The sequence below is a fragment of the Lipomyces japonicus genome, assembly GCF_038497905.1.
Source record: "Lipomyces japonicus strain CBS 7319 unplaced genomic scaffold V1514scaffold_12, whole genome shotgun sequence".
Lineage (NCBI taxonomy): Eukaryota > Fungi > Ascomycota > Lipomycetes > Lipomycetales > Lipomycetaceae > Lipomyces > Lipomyces japonicus.
Genome location: NW_027117824.1, coordinates 175,972 through 199,051, shown reverse-complemented (window position 1 = coordinate 199,051; position 23,080 = coordinate 175,972). Strand labels below are relative to the sequence as shown.

The 23,080-nt window shown below is 45.8% G+C and overlaps 12 protein-coding genes across 12 annotated transcripts; 8 read left to right on the top strand and 4 right to left on the bottom strand.

The window, feature by feature from the left end:
- Window positions 1-48: 48 nt before the first annotated feature.
- V1514DRAFT_328493 (major facilitator superfamily domain-containing protein) lies at window positions 49-1,825 on the bottom strand. Its single transcript, XM_066927180.1, has 2 exons — window positions 1,492-1,825; window positions 49-1,443 (listed from the first exon to the last, which is right to left on the bottom strand). Exons 1-2 carry the CDS (start codon window positions 1,713-1,715, stop codon window positions 144-146), a joined length of 1,524 nt encoding a protein of 507 aa, XP_066784274.1. The 5' UTR covers window positions 1,716-1,825; the 3' UTR covers window positions 49-143.
- Window positions 1,826-2,423: 598 nt separating this feature from the next.
- On the bottom strand, window positions 2,424-4,678 carry V1514DRAFT_291881 (glycoside hydrolase). The gene is made up of 2 exons (XM_066925333.1): window positions 4,326-4,678; window positions 2,424-4,189 (listed from the first exon to the last, which is right to left on the bottom strand). Exons 1-2 carry the CDS (start codon window positions 4,444-4,446, stop codon window positions 2,772-2,774), a joined length of 1,539 nt encoding a protein of 512 aa, XP_066784273.1. The 5' UTR covers window positions 4,447-4,678; the 3' UTR covers window positions 2,424-2,771.
- Window positions 4,679-4,746: 68 nt separating this feature from the next.
- Window positions 4,747-5,863, top strand: V1514DRAFT_328489 (mediator complex, subunit Med21). Its single transcript, XM_066927179.1, has 3 exons — window positions 4,747-4,968; window positions 5,023-5,052; window positions 5,135-5,863. The coding sequence occupies exons 1-3, from the start codon at window positions 4,806-4,808 to the stop codon at window positions 5,386-5,388; spliced, it is 447 nt and encodes a 148-aa protein (XP_066784272.1). The 5' UTR covers window positions 4,747-4,805; the 3' UTR covers window positions 5,389-5,863.
- Window positions 5,864-7,611, top strand: V1514DRAFT_328487 (uncharacterized protein). Its single transcript, XM_066927178.1, has one exon. It carries the CDS (start codon window positions 5,939-5,941, stop codon window positions 7,412-7,414), a length of 1,476 nt encoding a protein of 491 aa, XP_066784271.1. The 5' UTR covers window positions 5,864-5,938; the 3' UTR covers window positions 7,415-7,611.
- A 75-nt stretch (window positions 7,612-7,686) lies between these two features.
- V1514DRAFT_291874 (mitochondrial carrier domain-containing protein) lies at window positions 7,687-9,592 on the top strand. The gene is made up of 4 exons (XM_066925332.1): window positions 7,687-8,185; window positions 8,250-8,444; window positions 8,538-8,615; window positions 8,683-9,592. The coding sequence occupies exons 1-4, from the start codon at window positions 8,046-8,048 to the stop codon at window positions 9,368-9,370; spliced, it is 1,101 nt and encodes a 366-aa protein (XP_066784270.1). The 5' UTR covers window positions 7,687-8,045; the 3' UTR covers window positions 9,371-9,592.
- A 4-nt stretch (window positions 9,593-9,596) lies between these two features.
- V1514DRAFT_328484 (uncharacterized protein) lies at window positions 9,597-10,852 on the bottom strand. The gene has a single exon (XM_066927177.1). The coding sequence runs from the start codon at window positions 10,690-10,692 to the stop codon at window positions 9,877-9,879; it is 816 nt and encodes a 271-aa protein (XP_066784269.1). The 5' UTR covers window positions 10,693-10,852; the 3' UTR covers window positions 9,597-9,876.
- Window positions 10,853-11,083: 231 nt separating this feature from the next.
- Window positions 11,084-12,364, top strand: V1514DRAFT_328483 (HAD-like protein). Its single transcript, XM_066927176.1, has 2 exons — window positions 11,084-11,406; window positions 11,461-12,364. Exons 1-2 carry the CDS (start codon window positions 11,309-11,311, stop codon window positions 12,140-12,142), a joined length of 780 nt encoding a protein of 259 aa, XP_066784268.1. The 5' UTR covers window positions 11,084-11,308; the 3' UTR covers window positions 12,143-12,364.
- A 1,130-nt stretch (window positions 12,365-13,494) lies between these two features.
- Window positions 13,495-15,077, top strand: V1514DRAFT_319144 (ammonium transporter AmtB-like domain-containing protein; the record flags this gene model as incomplete). Its single annotated transcript, XM_066925923.1, has 2 exons — window positions 13,495-13,633; window positions 13,687-15,077. The coding sequence occupies 2 exons, from the start codon at window positions 13,495-13,497 to the stop codon at window positions 15,075-15,077; spliced, it is 1,530 nt and encodes a 509-aa protein (XP_066784267.1).
- Window positions 15,078-17,381: 2,304 nt separating this feature from the next.
- Window positions 17,382-19,178, top strand: V1514DRAFT_328476 (ammonium transporter AmtB-like domain-containing protein). Its single transcript, XM_066927175.1, has 2 exons — window positions 17,382-17,585; window positions 17,656-19,178. The coding sequence occupies exons 1-2, from the start codon at window positions 17,447-17,449 to the stop codon at window positions 19,032-19,034; spliced, it is 1,518 nt and encodes a 505-aa protein (XP_066784266.1). The 5' UTR covers window positions 17,382-17,446; the 3' UTR covers window positions 19,035-19,178.
- An 18-nt stretch (window positions 19,179-19,196) lies between these two features.
- Window positions 19,197-20,445, top strand: V1514DRAFT_328474 (uncharacterized protein). The gene is made up of 4 exons (XM_066927174.1): window positions 19,197-19,617; window positions 19,707-19,792; window positions 19,862-19,992; window positions 20,060-20,445. Exons 1-4 carry the CDS (start codon window positions 19,315-19,317, stop codon window positions 20,425-20,427), a joined length of 888 nt encoding a protein of 295 aa, XP_066784265.1. The 5' UTR covers window positions 19,197-19,314; the 3' UTR covers window positions 20,428-20,445.
- A 283-nt stretch (window positions 20,446-20,728) lies between these two features.
- Window positions 20,729-21,997, top strand: V1514DRAFT_341933 (uncharacterized protein; the record flags this gene model as incomplete). The annotated part of the gene is made up of 1 exon (XM_066929078.1): window positions 20,729-21,997. The coding sequence occupies one exon, from the start codon at window positions 20,729-20,731 to the stop codon at window positions 21,995-21,997; it is 1,269 nt and encodes a 422-aa protein (XP_066784264.1).
- Window positions 21,998-22,104: 107 nt separating this feature from the next.
- On the bottom strand, window positions 22,105-23,078 carry V1514DRAFT_291854 (mediator complex, subunit Med8). The gene is made up of 2 exons (XM_066925331.1): window positions 22,886-23,078; window positions 22,105-22,808 (listed from the first exon to the last, which is right to left on the bottom strand). Exons 1-2 carry the CDS (start codon window positions 22,991-22,993, stop codon window positions 22,179-22,181), a joined length of 738 nt encoding a protein of 245 aa, XP_066784263.1. The 5' UTR covers window positions 22,994-23,078; the 3' UTR covers window positions 22,105-22,178.
- Between the last annotated feature and the right edge of the window lie 2 nt (window positions 23,079-23,080).

The window sequence follows — 23,080 nt, the reverse complement described above, 5'->3', positions numbered from 1 at the left end:
AAAAAACTGTATTACAAAGATGATTTCACAAACTCGAAATAAGAAAGAAAGAAAGAAAGAAAGAAAGAAAGCTTTTAAAAAAAAAAAAATAAAGATATATAATCTAAAACCCCAAACGTTCAAAAAAAAAAAAAAAAAGAATTCTAAATTGAATTAATAACTTCAAGTTCATCCAATTCCTGTTTTACATTATATCTCGACCTTTGCCGAAGCCGAGGACCAAATTTATGGAAAACCCAAGGCAACGGTAATAATACCAACCCAACAAACGCATAAAAAGTAGTTGCCCAATCGATTCCCATTTTTTCATACATTTGAATCGTAAACAATGGGAATCCTGCCGCCACCAGGTACCGCAACATGTTGTTGGCTGCTAATGCGGACGCCGTGGCCATGGCGGGGTAACACAAGCCAAAATAAAGAATCACGGTGAAAAAAAGAAGCAACAATGCCATGCCGAACGGCACGCCGGCAAGCACGGGCACGATCCAATGAACCGAATGTCGTGACGTCCACGCCAGCCAAAAAAGTCCGATCGGCAACGCCACGGCACCAATCTTGCCCGGCAGCAATCTGGATTCGGGAGGTGGCGGGTTCGGCAAACGCGATTCAGGCGCGTACTTGACGCGGTCAAGCATCAGGTAAACCAGCATGCCAAGGAACAAGCCCACGCCGATGCCGATAAACGTCAAACCGGTCTCGCCCGAGTTAAACCCATAAACGGTCATGAACACGAACGGAAAAGCTTCAAAAAATCCAAACAAAACCGCAAACACGAACGCCATGTACACCGAAAGCGCCAGCACGATGGGTTCGAACAATAACATTTGAAACGGCCTGAGCAACGTGACCGTGAAGATCAGCTTTAAACCCTCCAATGGGGGTAACTTGGGCGGCAACGGCAGGCCACGCTTGATTGCCCGTTTTTTCAACAGCACTGGCTTGTATGTCTCCGGAATGGTGGTGATCAACGCTAACGCGACACCGGAAAACATCAAAAGCACCCACATGGTCCACCTCCACGATTTGTGTTCAAGCAAAAACCCGCCAATGACGGGTCCCAAAACAGGGCCGGCAAACGGGGCCAAGCAAAAGCCCGACATGGCCATGCCGAGCATGTCGACGTCCCACAAATCCTGGATCGTGCCACCAGCGACCGCCAACACGGGGGACGCAAACATGCCGCAAAAGAACCGGCAAACCAAAACGGTGCCAATGTTATGAGCCTTGCCCACGCCGACGGTGAACAACATTGATATTGGCATGGACAAGCGGTAAACCGGGTTTCGGCCGATGGTTTCCGAGATTGGCGCCGCCAATGCCGGACCCATGGATAATCCAACAAGGTAGACTGACAGGCCAAGGAGCGCGACGGTCTCTGAAACATGAAATTCAAGCGCGATATGAATCGCACCGGACACGAAAATTGACGAACCAAACGTTCTGCGATTGATTAGACCACAACACGCGCAGATATAATATAAAACTCACACGACCAAGCACATGAACGCAACCACAAGCGTGATTCGCCATTTTTTAAAATACGACCAATTTTTTGGGTTTTCAACATCGGCAGGCGAATCCCAATCTAATTTTTCCACGTACTCTTGTTCCTGCGAGCCATCATCGGAATGGAGATGATTTTTTTTCTCAAACTCAAATTCGCTGTTGTACACCGTGCGGTCGTCAACCGCAAGTGAAGATTGAGACGTCATGATGAAGAGACGAGCCACAAAAGAAACTTAGGTCCCCGAGAGAGCGGGTATTACTGGGGTATGAGGAGGACATATATATATATTATTACATACATATATATATATATAGTATCATGAGCCACCCTTGGTCTTTGCTTGCTCGGTTGGGCCACAAACCAAGGTTTACGATTTACGATATGATGAATCAATTGCGTTGCGCCGCGAACGTGCAACACCACCACAACCATGTTCATTCCCATGACAAGACCATGCATGGGCTTTCAAACAAAGCAATTGATCAACTTGGAGTCTTCCAGTGCGTCCGCATTACCCAAGTCGTCGTTGCTGTTGCTGTATATATCCTTCGTGATGGCAAATCAAATCCCAATTTCGGTGAAAAGTTCGGGCCAGGTTCAACCTCGGCACTGAGTGGCGGTGCAGCAGCCACAGTTACAGCCACAGCATCAGGGGCTGAGCCGAGGTTGAAGTTGCCACTAAACCCTTGATGGAGTACGATGAGGCTACTTGAAAGCTGAACTACAAACTGGAGTTCCCTTTTACGCACGGGCCGATGTGAAACGAATTGCACTAGGTTTGTATAAACAGTTGTGTAAATCGAGGTCCTTATAATGGCGAGGGGTAGCCTGTATGCCAAACCAGTTAGTCTTAATTGGGATGACGAACTGGGCATACAGGGGAAACGTTCCTCTTATAATACAGTCATTATTCTACCTAGCTAGCTTAGTGTACATCTTATGTGCGCTTGTTTACAGAGTGGTTTACTGCAGTATATAAATCTACATATTCATGTAATTATCAATCTTATGTTATTGCATCCCAGCTTCCTCATTTTATACTATAATCCAGTCACTACTTGGAGAAAAAGAAACAAAAAAAAAACTGACGTCCCCTTGACGTCTCCAGCTTGCGATTGGCAGCAACCAGTAGTAGTGAACATTAAAAAAAAAAGGTAAATACGTAACCATATAGCATAGACTCAAATAATAAAACTCAACATCAGCATAATATCAAATTCTGCAAGTTTCATTTTTGTTTCTTAATTTTTGCTTTTTTTAATTACAAAACGTAAAACAGCGTGGCCAGAATTCCGGCAAACGCAGACACATACGATGTCGACAAGATGGCAGCATCACCAGTGCTTGTAGCAGTGCTGGCACGGGTAGTGGTAGCACCACCTTGATCAAAAGAATCATCACCCGTAGCTGTCGAAGGAGTAGATGAAGCCGAGCGAGTCGATGAAGACGATGAAGTAGTAGTGTCAGATTTTCCATCATCAGTGGTCGTGCTTGCAGCTGACGATGACGTGGATTGCTCCGACGCATCAGCAACGGTCGACGTGCCGCGTTGAAGATCATTGCCACCGGCATCACCATTGGGAATGTTTGGAACCGATGTCGTGGTCGATTCCTCAGTGGAAGTGGAAGATGAAAGTTCAGACGCATTGGCAATGCTTTTGCTACTGGAAGATGAAGTTGAGCTCGCACGAGCACTGCTGGTGCGAGTCAACGAAGAAGACGAGGACGAAGACGAAGAAGAAGAAGAAGAAGAAGAAGAAGAAGAAGCGCCAGCGTCTGGATCAGTGCCCGAGGCATCGAACGAGGCCAAGATCGTGTCCGCGTCCGACACGTACACAGCCTCGGCAGTTCCGTTTCGGTTGCGGTACTGATACGACGTGCCGGTTTGGTTAGTAAACGACGGCGGGTCGTAGCACTCGACCGTGACCTCCTTGACGATGGCGTAATCATAACCGTATTGCTGAATGTCCTCAGAATTCCAATCAATCTCGCCACCGGCCCAGTCAATCGTGCCGATCGCGTTCGAGGAAAGACCACCGGGCCATAATGACAACTGGACGCGGGACGGGGTTTGAGGGAACAGGTATTCGTTCGAAGTCGAATTCAACGTGTCAGATTTCAGCAACGTGCGACCAACCTGGCCGTCAACCGACCACGAAATCTGTTCCGGAGTCCAGTCAACCTCATACGTATGCCAGTTCTCAAACGTGTCCGACAATGAAATGTTTACCGAATTATGCCAATCAAGCACGCCCTGGTAGTAGTAATTGCTCTGCACGGTTCCCAAGTCAGCACCGACAAATTCGTAATCGATTTCGTCTTGCACATCAGAAAACAAAATGAACGCAGTAACAACGCCACGGCCGCGAGAACTCTTCATGGTGACCGAGATTTTGCCATACCACACGTACGTGGAAGAAGCGATAACGGTGCCGACAGTGTTGTTGGGCATGGTAACCAACAGGTTGCCGCTGGACTCCAAGGGATATCCAGAGTACACGAACGCGGATTCAGAAGAGTTTCCGAGGTACACCGTGTTTTCAACTAGGCTATCCAGATTTTCAAACGTCCATGTTCCGTTTTTGCAGATCGGCGCTGGAGCACAGGAATCGATATCGAACGAGAACTTTGGGTTGCAACCACCAAGACAGTAGGCACCAATACCACATTCACCGTATTCTAAATCAAATTTAGTTAATCTTATTCAAACAATATAAAAAAAATAAAAACGTGAAATTAATAGCCTGCACGCGTCGAACGCGAAAAGCAAGTAAGGGGTGTGCGTGCGCGCAGGTAGGTTGTAAAACAAACTTACGGGAACAGCAAGGAGCACTTTCAGGACAAAGACTGTCCGACGAGCAAGTGATTGCGTCGGCCAAAACTGCCGGAATGGCGATAATTCCAATCAGTCCAAGAACGTAGTGCAGTTTCCACATGACTTTGTGTGACCACCAAAAAAAAAAAAAAAAAAAAATTTGGTTTGCTATAAACAAATAAAAAAACCACCCAAGCGAGCGCCTGAACTTGCAATAAACAAGAAAAAAAAAGGTGATTCCAACTTCTTGAACAAGAATAGCAAACGAACGAGAAAACCCAACCGAAAATCGAACGACAGCAAAATAAACAGCGGAGGCGTGAAAGGAAGGTGGAAGGTGAAAGGTTGGAAAGGGCGGAACGAGGGAATTTTAAATATAGAAACCGGGCCTCGTGCCTGATAATGATGATTTGGGCCGACACGAGCCCCTGCGGTGGTTGGGGCCGCGTCAGCGCACATACGTGGACGCCGGATTTATTCATGTTGTTCCACAGCACTTTTTCAGTCATGGCTGACAGGTTGACCCAGTTGCAGAATGCCATCGACCAATTGGCAGTCCAGTTCTATTCCGCTCTTCATTATTTAGACACGCACCATGATTTTGTGCCTTTAGATGGCGAGGCAAAGGTCAGCGATCCGCAAGGTAATGATAAATAAACATGATTCAGTTATGCGTTCGCTAACAGGTTATTTTTAGTCACTGTCGACAGTGAAGAAGTTTTTGAAGGTAAATTAAATTTATTTATTTTTGTTTTTTGTTTTTTGTTTCCCCAACCTAATGCCCGGACGGAGCTAACTTCTCGGTAAAGCAACCAAGATTGAACTTGCACGCGACATCATCACCAAGACCAAGCAGATCGATCTGTTAATATCGTCCTTGCCCGGGTCCAGCGTATCTGAAGCTGCTCAAATCGATCGAGTGCAAGCGCTGGAAAACGAATTACAACAAGCCGAGGCCGAGCGGCAAGAATGGCTTGCCCGGCGAGACGAACTGCTTGGCCAATGTGACCAGGTCATTTTGCAACTGGCCAGCCGCAAAAAAGACATATCTGCCGGTCTTTGATGTGGATTTTGCCGCCCAGGGGTTTGAATAGAACTTGAACATGTTGGTTGCATCCGTATGAGTTCGGCCGGTTGGGTTGGCCACTGGGAATCGCTGTTTATTCTGCAGGAGCAATCCCCGAACGAGCAGCTATCGTGCATATTGTTATGGATCAATCGATTAATGAGCTCGCTTGCACGGGACTGATAGATAATACATAGCATCAATCTTGTAAGACTAATCTCCACAACATGCAATTGGTGATGTGCCTATTGTCTACCCAGATTATTACCGTGTGCAATCGTAATGTAATCAGTTAGAATTATTGTACATACCCTGCAGACAATTCGGTTGTGCAACCATGTCCATGGCTTTTACGATTTCTTAATTGACTCAATGTCTCATCGCACTGGTACAATTTCAGACACTTTAAACTCTAATGAATTTTAAAGTTCAGGCAGCCATCACAGTTTCGACAGATGTGATGTCCTGAATGGATCAAAACAAGATCAAGAAGACCCGAAAAAAAAAAAACATTTGTTATTTATCAACATTGCGCTCAGGCATTTTGATGCGGAGCCTTAATTCACGGCTGCTGCAGGATCAGCGGTGTTTTTATGGGCACTGGCTGGTACGATCGTCAGTGCTTCAGGCCGGTTCGGTTGCCATCACGGTCGTGACCGTGACCTTGCTGGCTTACAATTTCTTGTTCCCTTGGTTTCAACCGGCATTATGTTCATGGCCCTGGTTATCGTCATTGTTCGCCGAATACGACGCGCAAACTGACCTGCGCATGCTGTTGTTTGCTGATCCCCAGATTCGGGGCGCGTCAGGCGACTCGTCATTGCGAACCCGGCTTGACCTCTACGGCAATGACCAGTTTCTCGGTCACGTTTACTCCACCATGGCACGCCAACTCAATCCTTCTCATGTCGTTGTACTGGGGGATTTGTTTTCATCACAATGGATCAATGACGACGAATTTGAAGCCCGAGCCAAACGGTTAAACAACCGCATCTTTACGCGGCATGCACCAGCCAACAACAGGCCTGTGTTTGTCAACCTGTCTGGCAATCATGACATTGGATACGCGCATGATGTCACAACAAGCAGGGTTTCACGCTTTGAAGCCCAGTTCGGCCAGCTCAACTATGTGATCTCGACCGAGTCGTACCGCATGATTGTTTTCAACTCAATGTCGCTTGACGGATCATTGGACGACAACGATGACGGCCAGGCAGATTATGCCAACGCGGTTAAGCAATTTCTTACCGACCAAATGAACATCGACTTCCCCGGAAGCACAATCCTGCTCACGCACGTGCCCTTGCACAAGCCTGCCGGCGTGTGCGCGGACCCGCCGCTGTTTACGTACTACGACCAAAACAACAGCTTGATTCGGGAACAAAACATGATCAGCCAAGATTATTCTACTTGGTTGCTTGATGGATTTTTTAGCAACCGGCCCGGCATCATCATTAACGGGCACGACCACGAAGGATGCATGGTCGTGCACGTGAACGACCGGCGCGAGCACGATCATGACCACGATCACGAGCACGGCCAGGGCTGGCGTGCGGTCGGCCTGGCTTCCGGTCAGGCCAGGTACGAGTACACGTTCCCGAACCAAGATTTTTCTGCCAACCGGGCATCCGTGCTCGAACTCACAGTGCGCAGCATGATGGGCGAATTCGGTGGCAACACGGGCCTGTTGCAATGTTCATGGAACCGGGACCGCGAGCAATTTGATTACAGTTATTCGTTATGCCGGTATGGCGTGCAACATGTTTGGTGGCTCACGCACGTCATGAGCATGGCGTCTGTGATTGCGGTCGGCTTCACGTTCGCGGTCTGGCCCGCGTTTGAACGACGGCATCGAAGGAAATCGGATTTTGCGGCTGGCATTGCCACGCCGGTGATTTTGGAATTGGAAGATTCGGCCTTGTTGTCTACTGGTTCGAGTACGAGCATGGCCGCTGTCGCACCGGCCAGGCCAAGAACTCCATTGTCCTTTGGGGTTGGAACAAAGTCGTCCAAAGGCGAATAAGATATATTTCATACAACACAAGATAAAATTACCCTATTTTTTTAAAATAATTTTTGGTTCTTTTGTACATATAATGGTTTGTATTTTACAAATAATTGTCTTTATTTTGTAGATTGCAAAATGTTTCCGGCGCTGAGCACTGTGCGATAAGCTTTTTGCAAATTAAACATATTAATGTATTATCGTCTCGCCACAAACCCCTTCGTGATGTAATTTACATTTTTAACCTTCTTCGGAAAATCAAGTAAAAAAAAAAAATTATTTCTCCTAAGCGAAAAACATCAGATCACTTAAATTGTCCGCATTGACAGTCTTTATCAATTTGTTGATGGATATAATGAATTGAAAAAAAAAAAACTAAAATAAAAGAAAAGTTTGGGAAGGAATCATTTTTTTTGTTTTTTTGATTTTACTGAAGTATCAGACGATTTCGTTTTGCTTTCCCTCAATTCTTTTGTATAAACGGCTTTTTCGGGAAAATCTATATAAATATAAAACCATTCAACGAGCAACACAACAAAACAACAAAACAAACAACGAAATAGAATAAGGAGTTTAAACAAAAAGAGTGGGGGGTTCTAAGGAACAATAAGATACACATCTACATAAATATTTTTTTTTTTTACAAATAATGTCAAAATTATTATCATCGGATTCTCAAATCTTGCCGGGCGCGCCACCAAATCCAGATGGATCATCAAGCTTACCGCGAAAAGAGCGAATCAAGGTCGAACAGATAACTCGACCGTGGCTTCATTTTGTGGCTGGCGGGTAAGATAATTTGTGTTGCATAGTGTTTTTTTTTTTTTTTTGGGTGGGCGCTAACACATGTCAGGTTCGGAGGCATGATGGGTGCGATCATTACCTGCCCGTTCGACGTGGTCAAGACAAGATTACAAAGTGATTTTTATAAAAACCAATTAAAGTCAGGTGGTCATTTGCGAAACGTTGTTGGCAGCAGCAGCAGTGCCAGTATCGGCCATGTCCGGTCAATCGGTCTTCATTTTTATGAAACCATTCAAATCATGACGTGAGTTTAAATAGATTGTGAAAGCTTTTTTTTTTTTTTTTTTTTTGGTGTTGCTGTGGTTGGGTTTTCAGATTGCTAATGCAAAGATGCTAGTGATGTTTATCGAGTTGAAGGCGGACGAGCATTGTTTAAAGGACTGGGTCCAAACCTGGTTGGCGTTATTCCTGCAAGGTAATTCGTTTTTTTTTCTTGTTACTTTGTCTTTGTTTGGTTTTAACCTTTTTTTTTTTTTTTCCAGGTCAATTAATTTTTTTACATACAACACTTGCAAGAGCGCGATTGCCAGAAATTTCAATAACGGTGAAGAAGCCGCGTGGGTGAACCTGAACGCGGCCGCCGTGGCCGGCATCACGACCTCAACCGCCACGAATCCGATTTGGCTTGTCAAGACTCGGTTGCAATTGGACAAGCAGAAAAGTGCTGATGGTGGCAACAGGCGGCAATATCGTAATAGTCTGGATTGCGTGAGGCAGGTGCTTCAAAAGGAGGGCGTGCCGGGATTGTACCGAGGCCTGACCGCGTCTTACTTGGGCGTGGTCGAGTCATCATTGCAATGGGTCCTGTACGAACAAATGAAAGGATTAATCAATCAACGTCAAAAAGTTAGAGACAGGTTAGGTGTTGAATCAACTTCGGGTGATGCTTTTTTCGAATGGCTGGCCAAGTCAGGGTCTGCTGGCGTGGCCAAGTTATCGGCCTCGTTATTAACTTACCCTCATGAAGTGGTCAGGACCAGGCTCCGACAACGACCGCTTGATAACGGACTACCTAAATACTCCGGACTGATTAATTGTTTTGCCACGGTTTGGAAGGAAGAAGGATTCGCGGCATTGTACGGAGGATTGACACCGCATCTCATGCGGACCGTGCCAAATTCAATCATCATGTTTGGCACTTGGGAACTTATCATCAATCTGTTTTCATAACATTAATAAAATAAAAGAAAAAAGCATGACTTTTGCCCCCCTTTTTTTTTTTTAAATTGTCGGCTTGGGTTATTAATGTTTTTTTTCCTTTTTTTCTTTTGGTAATTTTGCTTGATCTAAATTTTTTTCATTACAGATAAAGCAGACTCAATATACGATATGGTTTAGAGGCGTATCATTATTTTTTTGTTCACTTTTTTAATTTTTAACTCCCTTTTGTGTTTTTTTTTTTTTTTTTTTTTTTTTTTTGGTTCAAAAAATCCCCCGTCATATGCTGTATTCAGTCATTTTCCTTTTTTTTTAACTATCTTTTCACGCTTGTTGTTACATTGCATGGTATAATCTTAAATTGTAAATATTATGGACTAGTCTTTTTTTTTTTTAATTGCATCAAATAGGGTGTGTTTGTTTATATATATATATATATGAGAAACATGTTGTTATAATTTGCTTTTGATTTTCAAAAAAAAAATTTCATCATTTGCCTGTCCTTAATATACGTCGGTTTACTGTGATTTCTTGGTGATGCTTGCGTTTGTAACAGGTTTGTTATTGTTGTTGTTCCAATAAACAATCATTTGCAAGGCCAAGATCGCGTTCAAGACTGCACCAGTGGTCACGGACACAAGCACGACGCGATCGTTTACTTCTTGCAACGTGGTAAACACCCTGGCCAATGATCCAGCCAGGTAAGCAAACACTGACACGGCTGCCAATTGCCCGGATGACTTGTCATGCCAAATCTGATAAATCTGAGGCACCTTGGATGACAAGCCGATCGGGATCGTGGCAGCTTGCAAATAAGTCAGCCATTTCGTGGATGGGCCGGGCACGCTAATCACTAGCGAGTACGTGGCTGCCAAAAAACTGGGCACAACCGAATATTTGATCCACGTTCTGCCAGAATATGAAAGTAATAAAAACAACAAGACCACGTCCTGAATAAAAAGAAAGGCTGATTCGCCATAAGTCGAGAACGGGAAGCCGCTGCGCACGGCGTAGGCCAGCATGCCCAGGTACGACAATGCTTCCAATCCGGTGGCCACGGTCGACACGCCCGCGGCCGACCTCGCGCGCACGATCTTTAAAATCTGTGGAAGTTTTATGACGGATGACAACACGACGATACCGACGCCGATCAATTTGGACGCGGCCAGGCTGGCGCATGCGGCCAATGCCGGGTCGGCCAGGTACGGCGGTTGCAAGAATGCCACGTCGTTTATTAACCTGGCATAACAATCCGGTCCCAATAACGACGTGCCTAATTCGACCACCGGTCCTGGCAATGATTGAGTAATGTACTTTATTGCGTTTTGTGCCATCGGCCAAAAAAAAAAAAAAAAGTGCTAATCCAATCGAACTCGGATTTTTTCTTAATGAATATTTAATATTTATTTACACGAACGCGTTTGGTGCACGTGATTTATGTCCTGCTGTAACTGTTAAGGGGAGAGCCATTACTGGACCGATAATAGTTATGGGTTTACATATCATATATTCTGCACCTTTCAAGTACAATAAGTGGCGATGGCTCTCTTTATAGAGATTAGAGAACCGGTTAGACATAGCCGCCTTGCCATTGGCTAGCTACCCAAGTTTACGTAAGGGATTATCCATTCGTACACTGTCACATGTCAACTTATAATATAGTCACCGGTAAATAACTAGAATAAATATTAGTATTACAGAATAAAGAATTTAATTAATAGCCCAATTATTATAAAGTGCAACATGTACAACAATATTTCGTATCAAAAAAAAATAAAATACCACGTACGTGCCCCACGTTTTTCTTTTGCTAAAATTGGAAGCAGGTCCGTCCGCCTTACTTGACCCCTGGGCTGTCTGGGGTTCGTGCGGTTAACAAAAAAAATAAAAAATTCAACCATACAATCTCTTTATATAGTAGTACTTGTACTAGTTACTAAATAATTTGCAATGACACAATCACTTGAAATAGAGACTGACGCCATATTGTTCGACCTGGATGGCACGTTAATTGACTCCACCGAAGCCGTGATTGCTCATTGGACCAGGCAAGTTTTTACAAATGAAATTCTTGCAATTGATATAAATTCTGACGATCCCAGGTTTGCAAATCAGATTGGCATCGCGCCAGAAGTTATTTTAAAAACATCCCACGGTCGCCGATCGATTGACGTGATTAGCGAACTGGCACCGTCGTTAGCATCACCTGAATTCGCTGCCGCATTGGAATCTCGCATTCCTGAAGATTTTGGTGATCAGGGGAAATTAATACCGGGTGCGAACGAATTAGTACGCAAGATTGATGCCGTGAATCATGAACTGCATGATCTTTACCGTGGCAGGCAAAGGTGGGGCGTGGTCACGTCCGGCACGTCCGGCATGGCTCGCATGTGGTTGCAAATCTTGAACGTGCCCACGCCGGACGTGTTTGTGACCGCCGAATTGGTCAAGCAGGGAAAGCCAGATCCGGAGGGATACTTGCTTGGTCGCAAATTGTTATCTGCCTCGTCTGTTGATGGTAACAACAACAACAACGACGACGATCATGATGATGGAATCAAGGGTTCGAAACTACGTACGATCGTGTTTGAAGACGCGCCCGCTGGCGTGCGAGCGGGCAAGCAAGCGGGGTGCATCGTGATCGGCCTGGCCACGACTCATGATGCCCGGCAAGTTCGTGATGCCGGTGCGGATTTCGTGGTTGACAACTTGCTGGCCATCGAGATTGACGACCGAGGCCCCAAGCAGGGGTTTGTCGTTCGCATTCTCAATCAGGCCGAGTGATCCCAAAAAGGACACGTAAATAGAATTAGACGGTTTGCATATATACCAACCATATCGAGCATACAGAATTGTAGAAATTTTTTTTTTTTCAAATTCACAACGAACGGGTCATAAAAAAAACATGTTACATAATGCACAATTATTTACCCATATACTATATATATATGCAAGAGAAGTTGATACTGATTGATACCCAGACACCGGTCCATCGGCCAGTTACTGTTGCTAGCTGTAAACGGTACTTGGCGCATCATGATCAACCGTGTTCTTTCGGCGATAAGGATAAGCACAGGTGCCCAACAATATACCGTATTATAAACGCATGAGAGGTCTGGCCGGACATGCAAGCCAATGGCGCATCACATAATCATGGAGGACTACAGAACGCCACCACCACACCGTAATTGACTTACACTATAAGCATGAGTACATTTGTAACTCATTCCAGGAAATGAAATCCTGATTAAGCCTTGTAAAAAAAAAAAAAAAGCCAATCGAATTTTGACATTAAGATAATTAAACTGCTGTATGAGTACTGTAAAAACAAACCATACATCTACAGCATCTACAGGTGCCTGCAAATAGATGCCGTTAATATTTTAAGATAAGTAAAAGTTATTTACCAGTGCATGGATCACATCGACGATGACGACGACAAGAACGTGCGGATATTCCCATTATTTAGATTGCTTCTCCAGAGAGCTACTTGAAAAGCGTTATCAGAAAATACATAATTAACTATTAGGCTCTTCCCGGCACGGATTGGTTCAAACTTTAAACAAAAAATGCGAGTTATGACTACGTTATCACTTGTTGCGGCCGAATGCATGTCTGGTAATTGACAGTAACGGAGAAAAAGCAACCGATATTAACAAAATAAAATAAAATAATAAACGAAAGAAAAGGAAGGATACACGTTTAAATTTGGAGATTCAGTCATCCTGTTCGCGTTTCGTTTTGGGCGCTGTGCCACCACCACCACCACCACATCCGTTTACACATTGCATATTGTATCTGCGAGGTAGAGTTTATTAAAGTTTCATGACAGCTCTTTAAGATTAGCTTGCAAATCGTGACCTTTATCGCCTTGGCGTGCGCGCCAAAAACAACCAAGTGTTTTGGTTTACGTTAGTATCTTCACCGCGAAATAGCCACACGAGGCATCTCCCTCAGGCGCACGTTCTGAGTTGTGACCCTAATAAATGAATTACCCGATTTCATGGAACGATTTCTGCTACAAATATTTATATATACCCGTACTCACGTGTGCATGATCAAAATGGGGTTGACAGCAGTTAATACTGGTTGATTTGATTTTACTTTATATTTTTTCTTTCTTTTTTCTCTCAACCATGGCTGAGCTACCGTCTACATTGTTTAATGAGACTTCTGAGGGATGGACTGCGGCAGGAGGAAATTCACTGGACATGGATGTTAACGCTTCGTTTGTTGCTTCAGGATTTCATATGGTATGGGTCATGGCTGCAGCAGGTGAGTTAAAAAAAAAGTCTACATGGGTCTTTTTTTTTTGCTAATTTTGTTAGTGTTTGTTGTTCCCATTATTCCTGGATTAGGATTTTTTTATGCCGGACTCGGTCGCCGGAAGGCCGGCGCTACGATGCTGTGGCAGATCTTTGGCGTCACAGCCGTGGTGTCGTTTCAATGGTTCCTGTGGGGCCATTCTCTCACGTACGGTGACGGCGCCAGCCCGTTTATCGGCAACCTGAAAAACATTGGTTTAAAGAACGTGACCGCAAAGGCGATCGGATACTTGCCCGAACCGTTGTACGTTTTCTATCAGGGACTGTTTGCTGTTTGCACGGTGTTGATCATGGTTGCTGGTGGGTTCGAGCGCAGCCGCATGGTGCCGTCACTCGTGTACGGGTTTTGCTGGGCCACGGTGGTGTATTGCCCCGTGGCATCGTGGACGTGGAACGATAACGGGTGGTTGTTCAACCTGCCGTCGCTCGATTACGCTGGTGGCGGCCCCGTGCACATTGCGTCCGGTGTGGGCGCTCTGGCCTACGCGATCGTGATTGGCAACCGGATCGAGAACGATGACTTGAAACGGCGCGTGATGCATTTCAAGCCGCATAACCCGACGTTTGTGTTTTTGGGTGCATGGCTGATCTGGTTCGGATGGTTTGGATTTAACGGTGGCTGCAACCTGGCAGCCACCGTGCGGGCCACGTACGTGATCATGAACACGAACATTGCCGCTTGCACGGGCGTGATCGGATGGTGCGTGGTGGACATGATCAAGTACAAGGGCCGGTTTTCGATCGTCGGAGCCTGCGAAGGTTGCATTGCCGGCCTGGTTGGCATCACGCCCGCGGCAGGCTACGTGCCCGTGTATTTCGCTGCCTTGATCGGCTTCGTAACCGCGGTCGGCGTCAGGGTGTGCGAGAACGTGAACGAGTGGATTGGCGTGGATGAAGGTATTGAGGCGTTCAGGCTACACACGATCGGAGGCGTGATTGGCAGCTTAATGACGGGCTTGTTTGCGACCGAGTGGGTGGCCAAGCTGGACGGCGCGTCGACCGGCAGCGGATGGCTGGACCACAATTACCGGCAATTGGGTTACCAGCTGGCCGAGATCACGTCGATCGCGGGTTACACGTTTGTCGTGTCCATGATCCTGTTGCTCGTGATTGATCGCGTGCCCGGTTTGAAATTGCGCGTGCCCGAGCATGAAGAGATTGAAGGCGTGGATAATTTTTTGCTCATGGACGAAGGCATTGGTGACATGGAATTGGATGCCATGTTGAAAAAGGCCGGGTTTACGTTTATGCCGGAATCGATTATTAACGGCAGCACCGTGGCCGGCGTGATTGAGTCGTCGTTGTCGTCGTCTCAGTCTTCATCGCTTGGCGCGTCCTCAGGAGTGGATGAGAAGCGATTGCAATCCCATGTCAACACTACTGCTCGGGTTTAAAAGATAGAGGGGGGAGGAGTTTACAAAGGAGTGCATGGCAAATCAGACTTGGAGTAACTGGTAATCAATTATTATTATTATTATTATTATTTTTTTTAATGAGGTATGTTGATTGAAGAATAAATCGAGGCGGCGCAACCCTAAACTGAAAAAACCTTCAAACACTACCATTGACCGTGCTATTTTCTTGTGTCGGTCGACATTAGTATATAGCCATAATATATTCACCACCAACCAACGATCCCGGTATATAAAAAAGATGTTGACACAGACGATTATATGCAAAAACTGAGCCACATTATGTCAGACTCGATAAGGATGAACATAAAATTTTAAATTTAACAGAGCAAAGAAAAAGCCCACTTGCGATGGCCAATTAATTAAAAGAAAAAAAAAAAAAAAAAAAAAACTTCTCTTCAACTAACTTCCTTGCAGAAATTCCATCAAATGAGTTTTATTCAAAAAAATTAGCATGCACTTAATTTCTACACGACCAGAAAGCATAAGAGAAAGATATAATGAAGTTGTTAGCCATGCAGATGATAGAGTCATGATGGCCAGAAAAAAAAAAAAAAGCAGTGTTTGCTAAGTCTGGTATATGGTTACTGATACTTTTCTTGCGTTCGCCAAATGTGACTTCAGCTCACGGTGTTGAACTTCATCAATAGCATGTAATTGACTAAATTTTTTCCACCATCGCATTCCATCACCTCCATGAGCACAAACTACACTCGACCAAGTGCTTAATGGGTTTCAATACCAACACTGAAATATTCCAGGGTGTACCGATGACTTGTTCAATAGTAAAAGCCGGGCGAAACATCAGAATAAATTTAATGCTACTCTAGATGACTTTCTTTGTTTATGGAAGAAATAGTACGTAACAATAACTCGATCGACGTATTTTTTCAGTACTCATGCGAATTGGCAAGCAATTTGGAATGATAATGAGCACATGACACCAGATACTATAAATTCAAACTCAGAGAATTGATTGAATGGTATAAGACAGAAAGTTGCTCAGATGAAGTTCTCAACCTTTTTCGCACTTAATGTCGTTTCCATTTTAGGACGCGGTCTCATCGCACAAAGTTTATTGGGCTTGCTGAACAAGATGATGAAACCGCAATTGAGTCCATAAAGTACTAAACAAGTTAATCGCAATACCGACTGGACTTTCTTTAATACTCATGATGATTGAGGACTTTCCATGCCGGACAAAAAATGAACCAACAATGTCTACCCGCAGTCATGGCATAACTAGCTTGATTAGACCCGTGTACAGGGTAAGGGTGTTTCTTGGTTGACTCACTCAAGTTGATAACGTTCTTGGCCGCGGGCGCGGGCTGGTCAGCAGTTATCACTGCCCAGATAAGGTCTAACAAAGCACATGAATGCATGTAGTAGTGATGGTCGTTTTTTTTTGTTTAGTAGCATGGTCACATACTTGAATAAATGTGTGTCGGCCGCGTATAGGATTGGATTGGTTTGTGGCTTTTGCGGGGATATTACGTACATATATATATATGGCACGATAGTGTTTGGAGGCGTTGAGCACGTCGCTACATTGTATTCCATGTAATGCTGCACAACACTTGTGCTAGCGCCGGCCAGTTGGGCGTGGATATGATAGGCATTATTAGTAAGTCGGTACCAAGAGATAAGCCCGGGTTTCGCCAAGCCAAACCCGGTGATGGCAGATGATAAGAGGCCAGGGTACGGGTCACCATCACAGGCCGGGCTGTGCTCAGCAATCCGCGCTGGCTTCCGGTCATGCACAACGAACATGCTTTCTTTTTTTTTTTTTTTTGCTCGAATTTAGCGTGTGGCGTTTTTCTGGAGAATAAATTAGTGGTTCAATCTTTATTTTGGCACGGCTTGCGGGCGGATAGGCTGTCGAAGGCTGAACGTTTGCAGGCGCCACCGACGTAGTACATGTAGGAAGGGTGGCCCGGGCGGCAGGACAGGCAGGACAGGCGGTTACTGAACTCATTGGCCGACCAGCCAGATCCACCAATTGACAAATGCCCAGCCGAGCTACTGACATGACATGCCTTTTGACTTGAAATAAATGCCGACAAGTTTTCATGTTGCAAATGCTGGTAATGTTTGCCGTGGGTGCTATCGGTGACGCCGTGGGATTGTGCTATCTCTTTCTTTTTTTTTAAGGTTTAGACTCTTGGCCGTTAGACTCGTCTCCCCTGGTTTTGCTTTTTTCTGTCTGCTATCTATCAGTTCCCGTTCCGACACTGCCTCGAAAATGTCAATTATAAAATGACGGCCAGTTTCCTGTTAATGCGTTCTTTTTTGTTTTTATTCATTCAACTAGCCTTTAGTTTTATTCCTCCAGTCTTCAAATCGTCAAAGTCATGGCTGAATATCCTTCCTCGTTCTTCAATGACACCTCTCCCGGCTGGACCGCTGCTGGCGGTGATTCAAGAGACATGGACGTCAACCTGTCCTACATTGCGTCTGGCTTCCATCAAGTGTGGATGATGTCTGCCACTGGTACGTGTCATCTTCAATTGACTTACGTTATTTTTTTTGTTGTTGTTGTTGTGCTAACATGTCCCCGCAGTCTTTGTGTTTCCCATCATCCCCGGCCTCGGCCTGTTCTACGCCGGCCTGTGCAGGCGCAAGTCCGCCACAACTTTACTCTGGCAAACCATGGGCGTCTTGGGCGTCGTCACTTTCCAATGGTTCTTTTGGGGCTACTCGTTAGCCTACGCGCCCGACGCGAACCCGTTCATTGGCACGTTGCACAACTTTGGCATGCGCAACGTGGTCGCCGGCGCCATCGGCTACGTGCCCGAGCCGTTGTACGCTCTGTATCAATGCATGTTTGCCCTGTGCACGGTCACGATCATGATTGGCGGCGCGTTTGAACGGTGCCGGCTTTTGCCGTCCATGATTTTCTGTTTTTGCTGGTGCACGATCGTGTACTCGCCTCTCGTGTGCTGGACATGGAACGCCAACGGCTGGCTGTTTAACTTGCCTGCCCTTGATTTTGCTGGCGGTGGTCCCGTGCACATTGCGTCCGGCACCGGCGCGCTGGCGTACGCGCTCGTCATTGGCCGCCGGATCGAACACAACAAGCCGGGCAAGCGCAATCCCAAGTACGTGCCCCACAATCCAACGTTAGTGTTTTTGGGAACCTGGATGATTTGGTTCGGATGGTTCGGATTCAACGGTGGCTCAACTTTTAACGCATCCGTGCGCACGTCGTACGTGTTGTTTAACACCAACTTGGCTGCCGCCATGGGCGTTATTGGCTGGTCCTTGTGTGACTACGTTTTATATCGCGGCCGGTTCTCGTTGGTCGGTGCATGCCAAGGTTGCATTGCCGGCTTGGTCGGCATCACACCAGCTGCCGGGTTTGTGCCCGTGTATTTTGCTTGCCTGATTGGGTTCTTGACCGCGGTCGCGGTCCGGCTTTGCGAAAACATTAACGAATGGCTGCGCATTGACGAAGGCATGGAAGTGTTTAAGCTGCACACGATCGGCGGCATCACCGGCGCGCTCTTGACCGGGTTGTTTTCTGCCAACTGGGTATCCATGCTCGATTTTGCCACTGACGAATCCGGCTGGGTTGATCAGCATTACATCCAATTAGGGTATCAGCTGGCTGAGGTATGCTCCATCGTGGGCTACACGTTTGTCGTGTCCGTCATCTTATTGTTGATTATCGATCACATCCCCGGTCTCAAGTTCCGCGTACCCGAACACATGGAAGTTGAAGGTCTGGATCATCATTTGCTGTTTGAAGAAGGCATGGGTGATTTTGAATTTGCCGAGACGCTCAAGCGAGCAGGATATATCGGAAACGTTGGATTGATCGTTTCCGACGGCATCACCGTTTCTGCTGCTGATCACAACACTGGTGCTCAACAGTCTGTTGCTGAAGACGAGAAATCGGCCGAGGCCAGTTCGTCGGCGCCTACTTCTCATACTGCCTAAAGTGATTGCATTTTTTTTATTTTTTTCCTGCTCCCTCGTTTTGGTTGAAGGGTTGTATAATAGTGTCGGCGTTTTTATGTTTTTTTTTTTAATATATTTATTTATTTATAAATAGTTTTTCAATTAATCTAATTTTCCATCTAATTTTCCTTTCATTTTCATTTTTTGGCTTGTTTTGTACCACCCATGAGAGTTGATGCCAAACCTGTGACAACTGAATGACAGTTCACCTTGCCCGGACTCCGCAAATTGTTGCAAAGCACATATCACGATCAAAGCCATGGGCCGTTTCAATTCGATCCTTTCCCAAATCGGTCAATTTACTTCATCCAAGTTGTATTATCACTTGCGAGGTTATTCAACCAGCAAGTTTCTTGATCCCGATATTGATATTGTCGTGATTACCGGTGGCAGTAACGGCTTGGGAGCAAAACTGGCTCGCCAATTAACCGAATCAAGCATTTCCGTGGTCGTGCTCGACGTGGTTGAACCGGTTGAAAAATTGCAAGGCGTTTGTTACATCAAATGTGACATTTCATCACGCGAACAGGTCCTGGATGCGGCCTTCGTTATCAAGCAGGAAGTTAATAAAGCCTCCCTTAACTCACGTTGTTTTTTATGTTTAAACTAAACGGCCTGCTTTTTCTTTACCTTTTTTTTTTTTTTTTTTAGATTGGGGACGTTACGGTGTTGATCAACAACGCGGCCATTACTCAGGGCAAGACCATATTGGACTTGACGTTTGAAGAAATTGACAAGTAGGAACACGATAATGTGTGCATGATTTGTCCAAGTATACCAAATGACATGTTTTTTTTTTTGATTAGTACCATGAAGATCAACTTGGTTTCAAATTTTTATACCGTCAAGGCTTTTCTGCCTGGCATGGTTAAACTGCGTCGAGGTTACGTGGTCACGATCTCGTCCGTGACCGGTTACGTCGGTCCCATCAAGCTTGGTATGAACTAAACACTTGGGACCCCCGAGATTTTTAAATTTTTTTTTAACATGTCCATAATTCATAGGCGCATACGCGGCATCCAAGGCCGGCTTGTTATGTCTTCACGATTCACTCACGTACGAGCTCGGCCCGGACCCTGATTCCGGATCCGGCGTGCGCACGATCCTGGTTGCCACAGGTCAAATGTCAACTCATTTGTTTGAAGGCGTGCAAACACCGTCACGATCAATGGCTCCAATCCTGGATACCACGGTCGTGGCCGATCGCATCTGCCTGGCCTTGCAACGGGGCGAACAAGGCCGCATCACCATGCCCACGTACGCCAGGTTCATGCCGCTCATGCGGATCCTGCCCAGGTCGGTCATGACCGCCGTGCGATATCTGTCCGGCATCGATCGTGGCATGGATGACTATACGGGAGTGTACAATTGAACCGTCGGCCGGTCGTACGTTTGGTTTTTTGCTTAGTTGCAATCTTTCTATTCTTGCGAAATAAAAACTCAAAAGTAAACTTATTGTTGATTGCCTCATCTTGTTGCTGTGGTTATCGTGACGTCACCGAGGTGTCACGTGCTGGCGCCGCAAGTGGGCATTGAAGTGGTCTGTCACGTACTCAGCTCAACCCATGCCTTTTTTTTTTCTCTTTCCTGCTTGCAAACAAACCTGTGTTCTGATATAACTACTCTTTTTTTTTTGCTGCTTTTTGGAGGTTGCATTTCGATACGTTTACGTAATGGGCATTCCTGTGCGGGATTCAACAGGCGAGTATGCATCACCATCAATCGTAGCACCAGCGCCAGTACCACCATCGTTTGGTCGTGACTTGCAAATGCCAGATCGCTCGAGTATGCACGCGCTAGCGGCGTTTGACTTGACCAGCAAAAATCGGGTTCAGTTTGAATCACTACCCCATCGGTATTTTCACCAATTGCAACCCGAGCAAGATCACGAACAAAACTTGCCGGTGCATCAGGTTGATTTTAATCACGAGCTCGAACTTGATCATGATAACTTGGAACTCGAACCACTCGGCCGAACGTACGTGGCCCGTCAATACCGGCTCGGGCCGCGACAGCCACCGCAACCGCAACCGCAACCGCAACCGCAACCGGTGTCGTTGCCACCGTCATTGTCACAACCTGCCAGGCGTGATCGGCCAACGATGACCACGCGGGCTTTAGCAACAACGTTTCGGCCGGATTCTGGTGGTGAATCATGGTCAAGCTTGCGATTTCAACCTGATCATGATCAATTGCGGTTGGCAAGTAATCGCGATGGCCAGCAGCAGGCAAGCCAGGCGCAGCTCGCATCCGCGACGGCCGTGAACAGGGCATTGTGCGACTGCGTGCACCGGCTGCGCGAATTACGCGATGCCGGTTATGCTGTTAGCGAAGATGAACATGGGGTTGAACTGTGCGAGATGCGAGGAGGATTCGATGATTACAATGACGATGACGATTTGTTTTCTGTCGTTGGTTTGCAAGACTGGATCCAGCATGAAGGAGACGACGACCGCACCGGTGACGAGGGTCATGTTGCTTTCGTGCTGCCATCATTTGACCAACAGCGTCATGGAAATATGTCTAGCAGCAATCATGATCCACATGACGTGATTCATGGGTTTAGCAACATGATGGAGCAAATCCGCCGCATCGGTCGTCAGCATGATTCACAATTACAGCACGAACAGCAAGAATTCATGTCCGCGATTGCTGATTATACACGAGTCTTATTACTGAGACGATTACGACCAAGGCGACAACAGCCGGTCGGGGGTTCACGACTTGATTGGGATGGATATTACTCATCGTCGATTCGATTGCGTCGGAATAACGCTAATACTGATTATGGTTTGATTGCCAGCGATGACGACGATGACGATGACGGTGATGATGATTTGCTTTGCCGGCAAGAAATCATGCGTGATAGAAGACTGCTAATCACGTTGGCAAGGCACGAACTAGGCATTTTAAATTCGCAAGTTGGTATTTTATCTCGATAGAGGATCTGCTTGAAGTTTTTAGATTTTTTTGTTTTATTTTATGTTATTTTTTTCTTCAGGTTGCATTTGGATAGGAATTATGGGACAGGCAATACGGGATGCTTTTTTTAATGCATATTGTTTAATGGAAGAGGAAATAATAATATGACCACTTTAAAAATTCGCCTTGCCATTGATGAATTTATTTTCTAATATTCCGCCCTGGACCTTGTTGTTGAATTTGCTGTGTTTGTTGTTGGCCGGCTGGTAATTTCTTTCTTACTGGTTCGTGCACGTGCACTCCTTGATACGTGTATCGGAGTACCTGTTCCAAGGTTGCCTCCATCTCGGCGTCACCTGGTGACGATCTTGCAGGCGTGGTGATTGCGGTCAGGTTCGGTTGCGAGTTCAACAGTTGATCAGCCGTGAGCAAGCCGTCCCATGCCCTGCCCTCGCGCTCCTCCACAACCACGTTTTTGGCAAACTTCCACAACTCTTCATTTTTGTCCTCATGTTGTTGCACATGCGGGCCATCTTGTTGTTGTTGTAATATCTTGTTGCCGTGCTCGGAACCTTGCCTGATCCAATCATCCACGTCCGGATCAACCCGCTTGCGCAATAACGTGGCCAGCAAGCTTGCCTCACTCGCTACCGGAAAAAATGGCAGCGGGTAGGCGTTTAATGATTGCAAGCTTGCCAAGTTCGTGGTTAATGTTGATGACAAGAAATTTAATTGCTTCAACACGATCGTGAATTGTGTCAGCAACGATGGCCAGTTTGGTAATGATGATTGTTGCACGGCGGTTAGCAAATGGGTTAACCAATGCGTAAGCTATATTTTTAAAACTTAATCAATCCGTAAAAATGGCATTAATCAATGTAAATTTTTCAACATATATTTTGATTTACCTGTGATAATCGTTGCCGTAATGTTTCCAGGGAATCAACCGGGATGGCAGCCGTGTCTAATGCCAGCTCGGACCTTGACAATGGTGACGTGCCAACTGGCGCCGGCATTTTTTTTTTTTTTTTTTTTTTCGAATTGACTTGGTTTATGTTGGCATCACTTGGTTGTGGGTGAAAAAAAAAAAAATCCGGTGTTGA

What these genes read in the sequence shown, in the direction of transcription:
- V1514DRAFT_328489 (XM_066927179.1), top strand. Translation starts at nt 4,806, where the DNA reads ATGTTGTTCCACAGCACTTTTTCAGTCATGGCTGACAGGTTGACCCAG. An exon ending in AAAGGTCAGCGATCCGCAAG is followed by an intron (nt 4,969 to 5,022) that starts GTAATGATAAAT and finishes GGTTATTTTTAG; the next exon opens with TCACTGTCGACAGTGAAGAA. An exon ending in CAGTGAAGAAGTTTTTGAAG is followed by an intron (nt 5,053 to 5,134) that starts GTAAATTAAATT and finishes TTCTCGGTAAAG; the next exon opens with CAACCAAGATTGAACTTGCA.
- V1514DRAFT_328476 (XM_066927175.1), top strand. Translation starts at nt 17,447, where the DNA reads ATGGCTGAATATCCTTCCTCGTTCTTCAATGACACCTCTCCCGGCTGG. An exon ending in GTGGATGATGTCTGCCACTG is followed by an intron (nt 17,586 to 17,655) that starts GTACGTGTCATC and finishes ATGTCCCCGCAG; the next exon opens with TCTTTGTGTTTCCCATCATC.
- V1514DRAFT_291874 (XM_066925332.1), top strand. Translation starts at nt 8,046, where the DNA reads ATGTCAAAATTATTATCATCGGATTCTCAAATCTTGCCGGGCGCGCCA. An exon ending in GAAACCATTCAAATCATGAC is followed by an intron (nt 8,445 to 8,537) that starts GTGAGTTTAAAT and finishes CAAAGATGCTAG; the next exon opens with TGATGTTTATCGAGTTGAAG. An exon ending in GTTGGCGTTATTCCTGCAAG is followed by an intron (nt 8,616 to 8,682) that starts GTAATTCGTTTT and finishes TTTTTTTTCCAG; the next exon opens with GTCAATTAATTTTTTTACAT.
- V1514DRAFT_291854 (XM_066925331.1), bottom strand. Translation starts at nt 22,993, where the DNA reads ATGCCGGCGCCAGTTGGCACGTCACCATTGTCAAGGTCCGAGCTGGCA. An exon ending in TACGGCAACGATTATCACAG is followed by an intron (nt 22,809 to 22,885) that starts GTAAATCAAAAT and finishes TTAAAAATATAG; the next exon opens with CTTACGCATTGGTTAACCCA.
- V1514DRAFT_328493 (XM_066927180.1), bottom strand. Translation starts at nt 1,715, where the DNA reads ATGACGTCTCAATCTTCACTTGCGGTTGACGACCGCACGGTGTACAAC. An exon ending in GCGTTCATGTGCTTGGTCGT is followed by an intron (nt 1,444 to 1,491) that starts GTGAGTTTTATA and finishes AATCAATCGCAG; the next exon opens with AACGTTTGGTTCGTCAATTT.
- V1514DRAFT_328474 (XM_066927174.1), top strand. Translation starts at nt 19,315, where the DNA reads ATGGGCCGTTTCAATTCGATCCTTTCCCAAATCGGTCAATTTACTTCA. An exon ending in ACGTTTGAAGAAATTGACAA is followed by an intron (nt 19,793 to 19,861) that starts GTAGGAACACGA and finishes TTTTTTGATTAG; the next exon opens with TACCATGAAGATCAACTTGG. An exon ending in CGTCGGTCCCATCAAGCTTG is followed by an intron (nt 19,993 to 20,059) that starts GTATGAACTAAA and finishes CATAATTCATAG; the next exon opens with GCGCATACGCGGCATCCAAG.
- V1514DRAFT_328483 (XM_066927176.1), top strand. Translation starts at nt 11,309, where the DNA reads ATGACACAATCACTTGAAATAGAGACTGACGCCATATTGTTCGACCTG. An exon ending in GTGATTGCTCATTGGACCAG is followed by an intron (nt 11,407 to 11,460) that starts GCAAGTTTTTAC and finishes TGACGATCCCAG; the next exon opens with GTTTGCAAATCAGATTGGCA.
- V1514DRAFT_328487 (XM_066927178.1), top strand. Translation starts at nt 5,939, where the DNA reads ATGCGGAGCCTTAATTCACGGCTGCTGCAGGATCAGCGGTGTTTTTAT.
- V1514DRAFT_328484 (XM_066927177.1), bottom strand. Translation starts at nt 10,692, where the DNA reads ATGGCACAAAACGCAATAAAGTACATTACTCAATCATTGCCAGGACCG.
- V1514DRAFT_291881 (XM_066925333.1), bottom strand. Translation starts at nt 4,446, where the DNA reads ATGTGGAAACTGCACTACGTTCTTGGACTGATTGGAATTATCGCCATT. An exon ending in AAGTGCTCCTTGCTGTTCCC is followed by an intron (nt 4,190 to 4,325) that starts GTAAGTTTGTTT and finishes AATTTGATTTAG; the next exon opens with AATACGGTGAATGTGGTATT.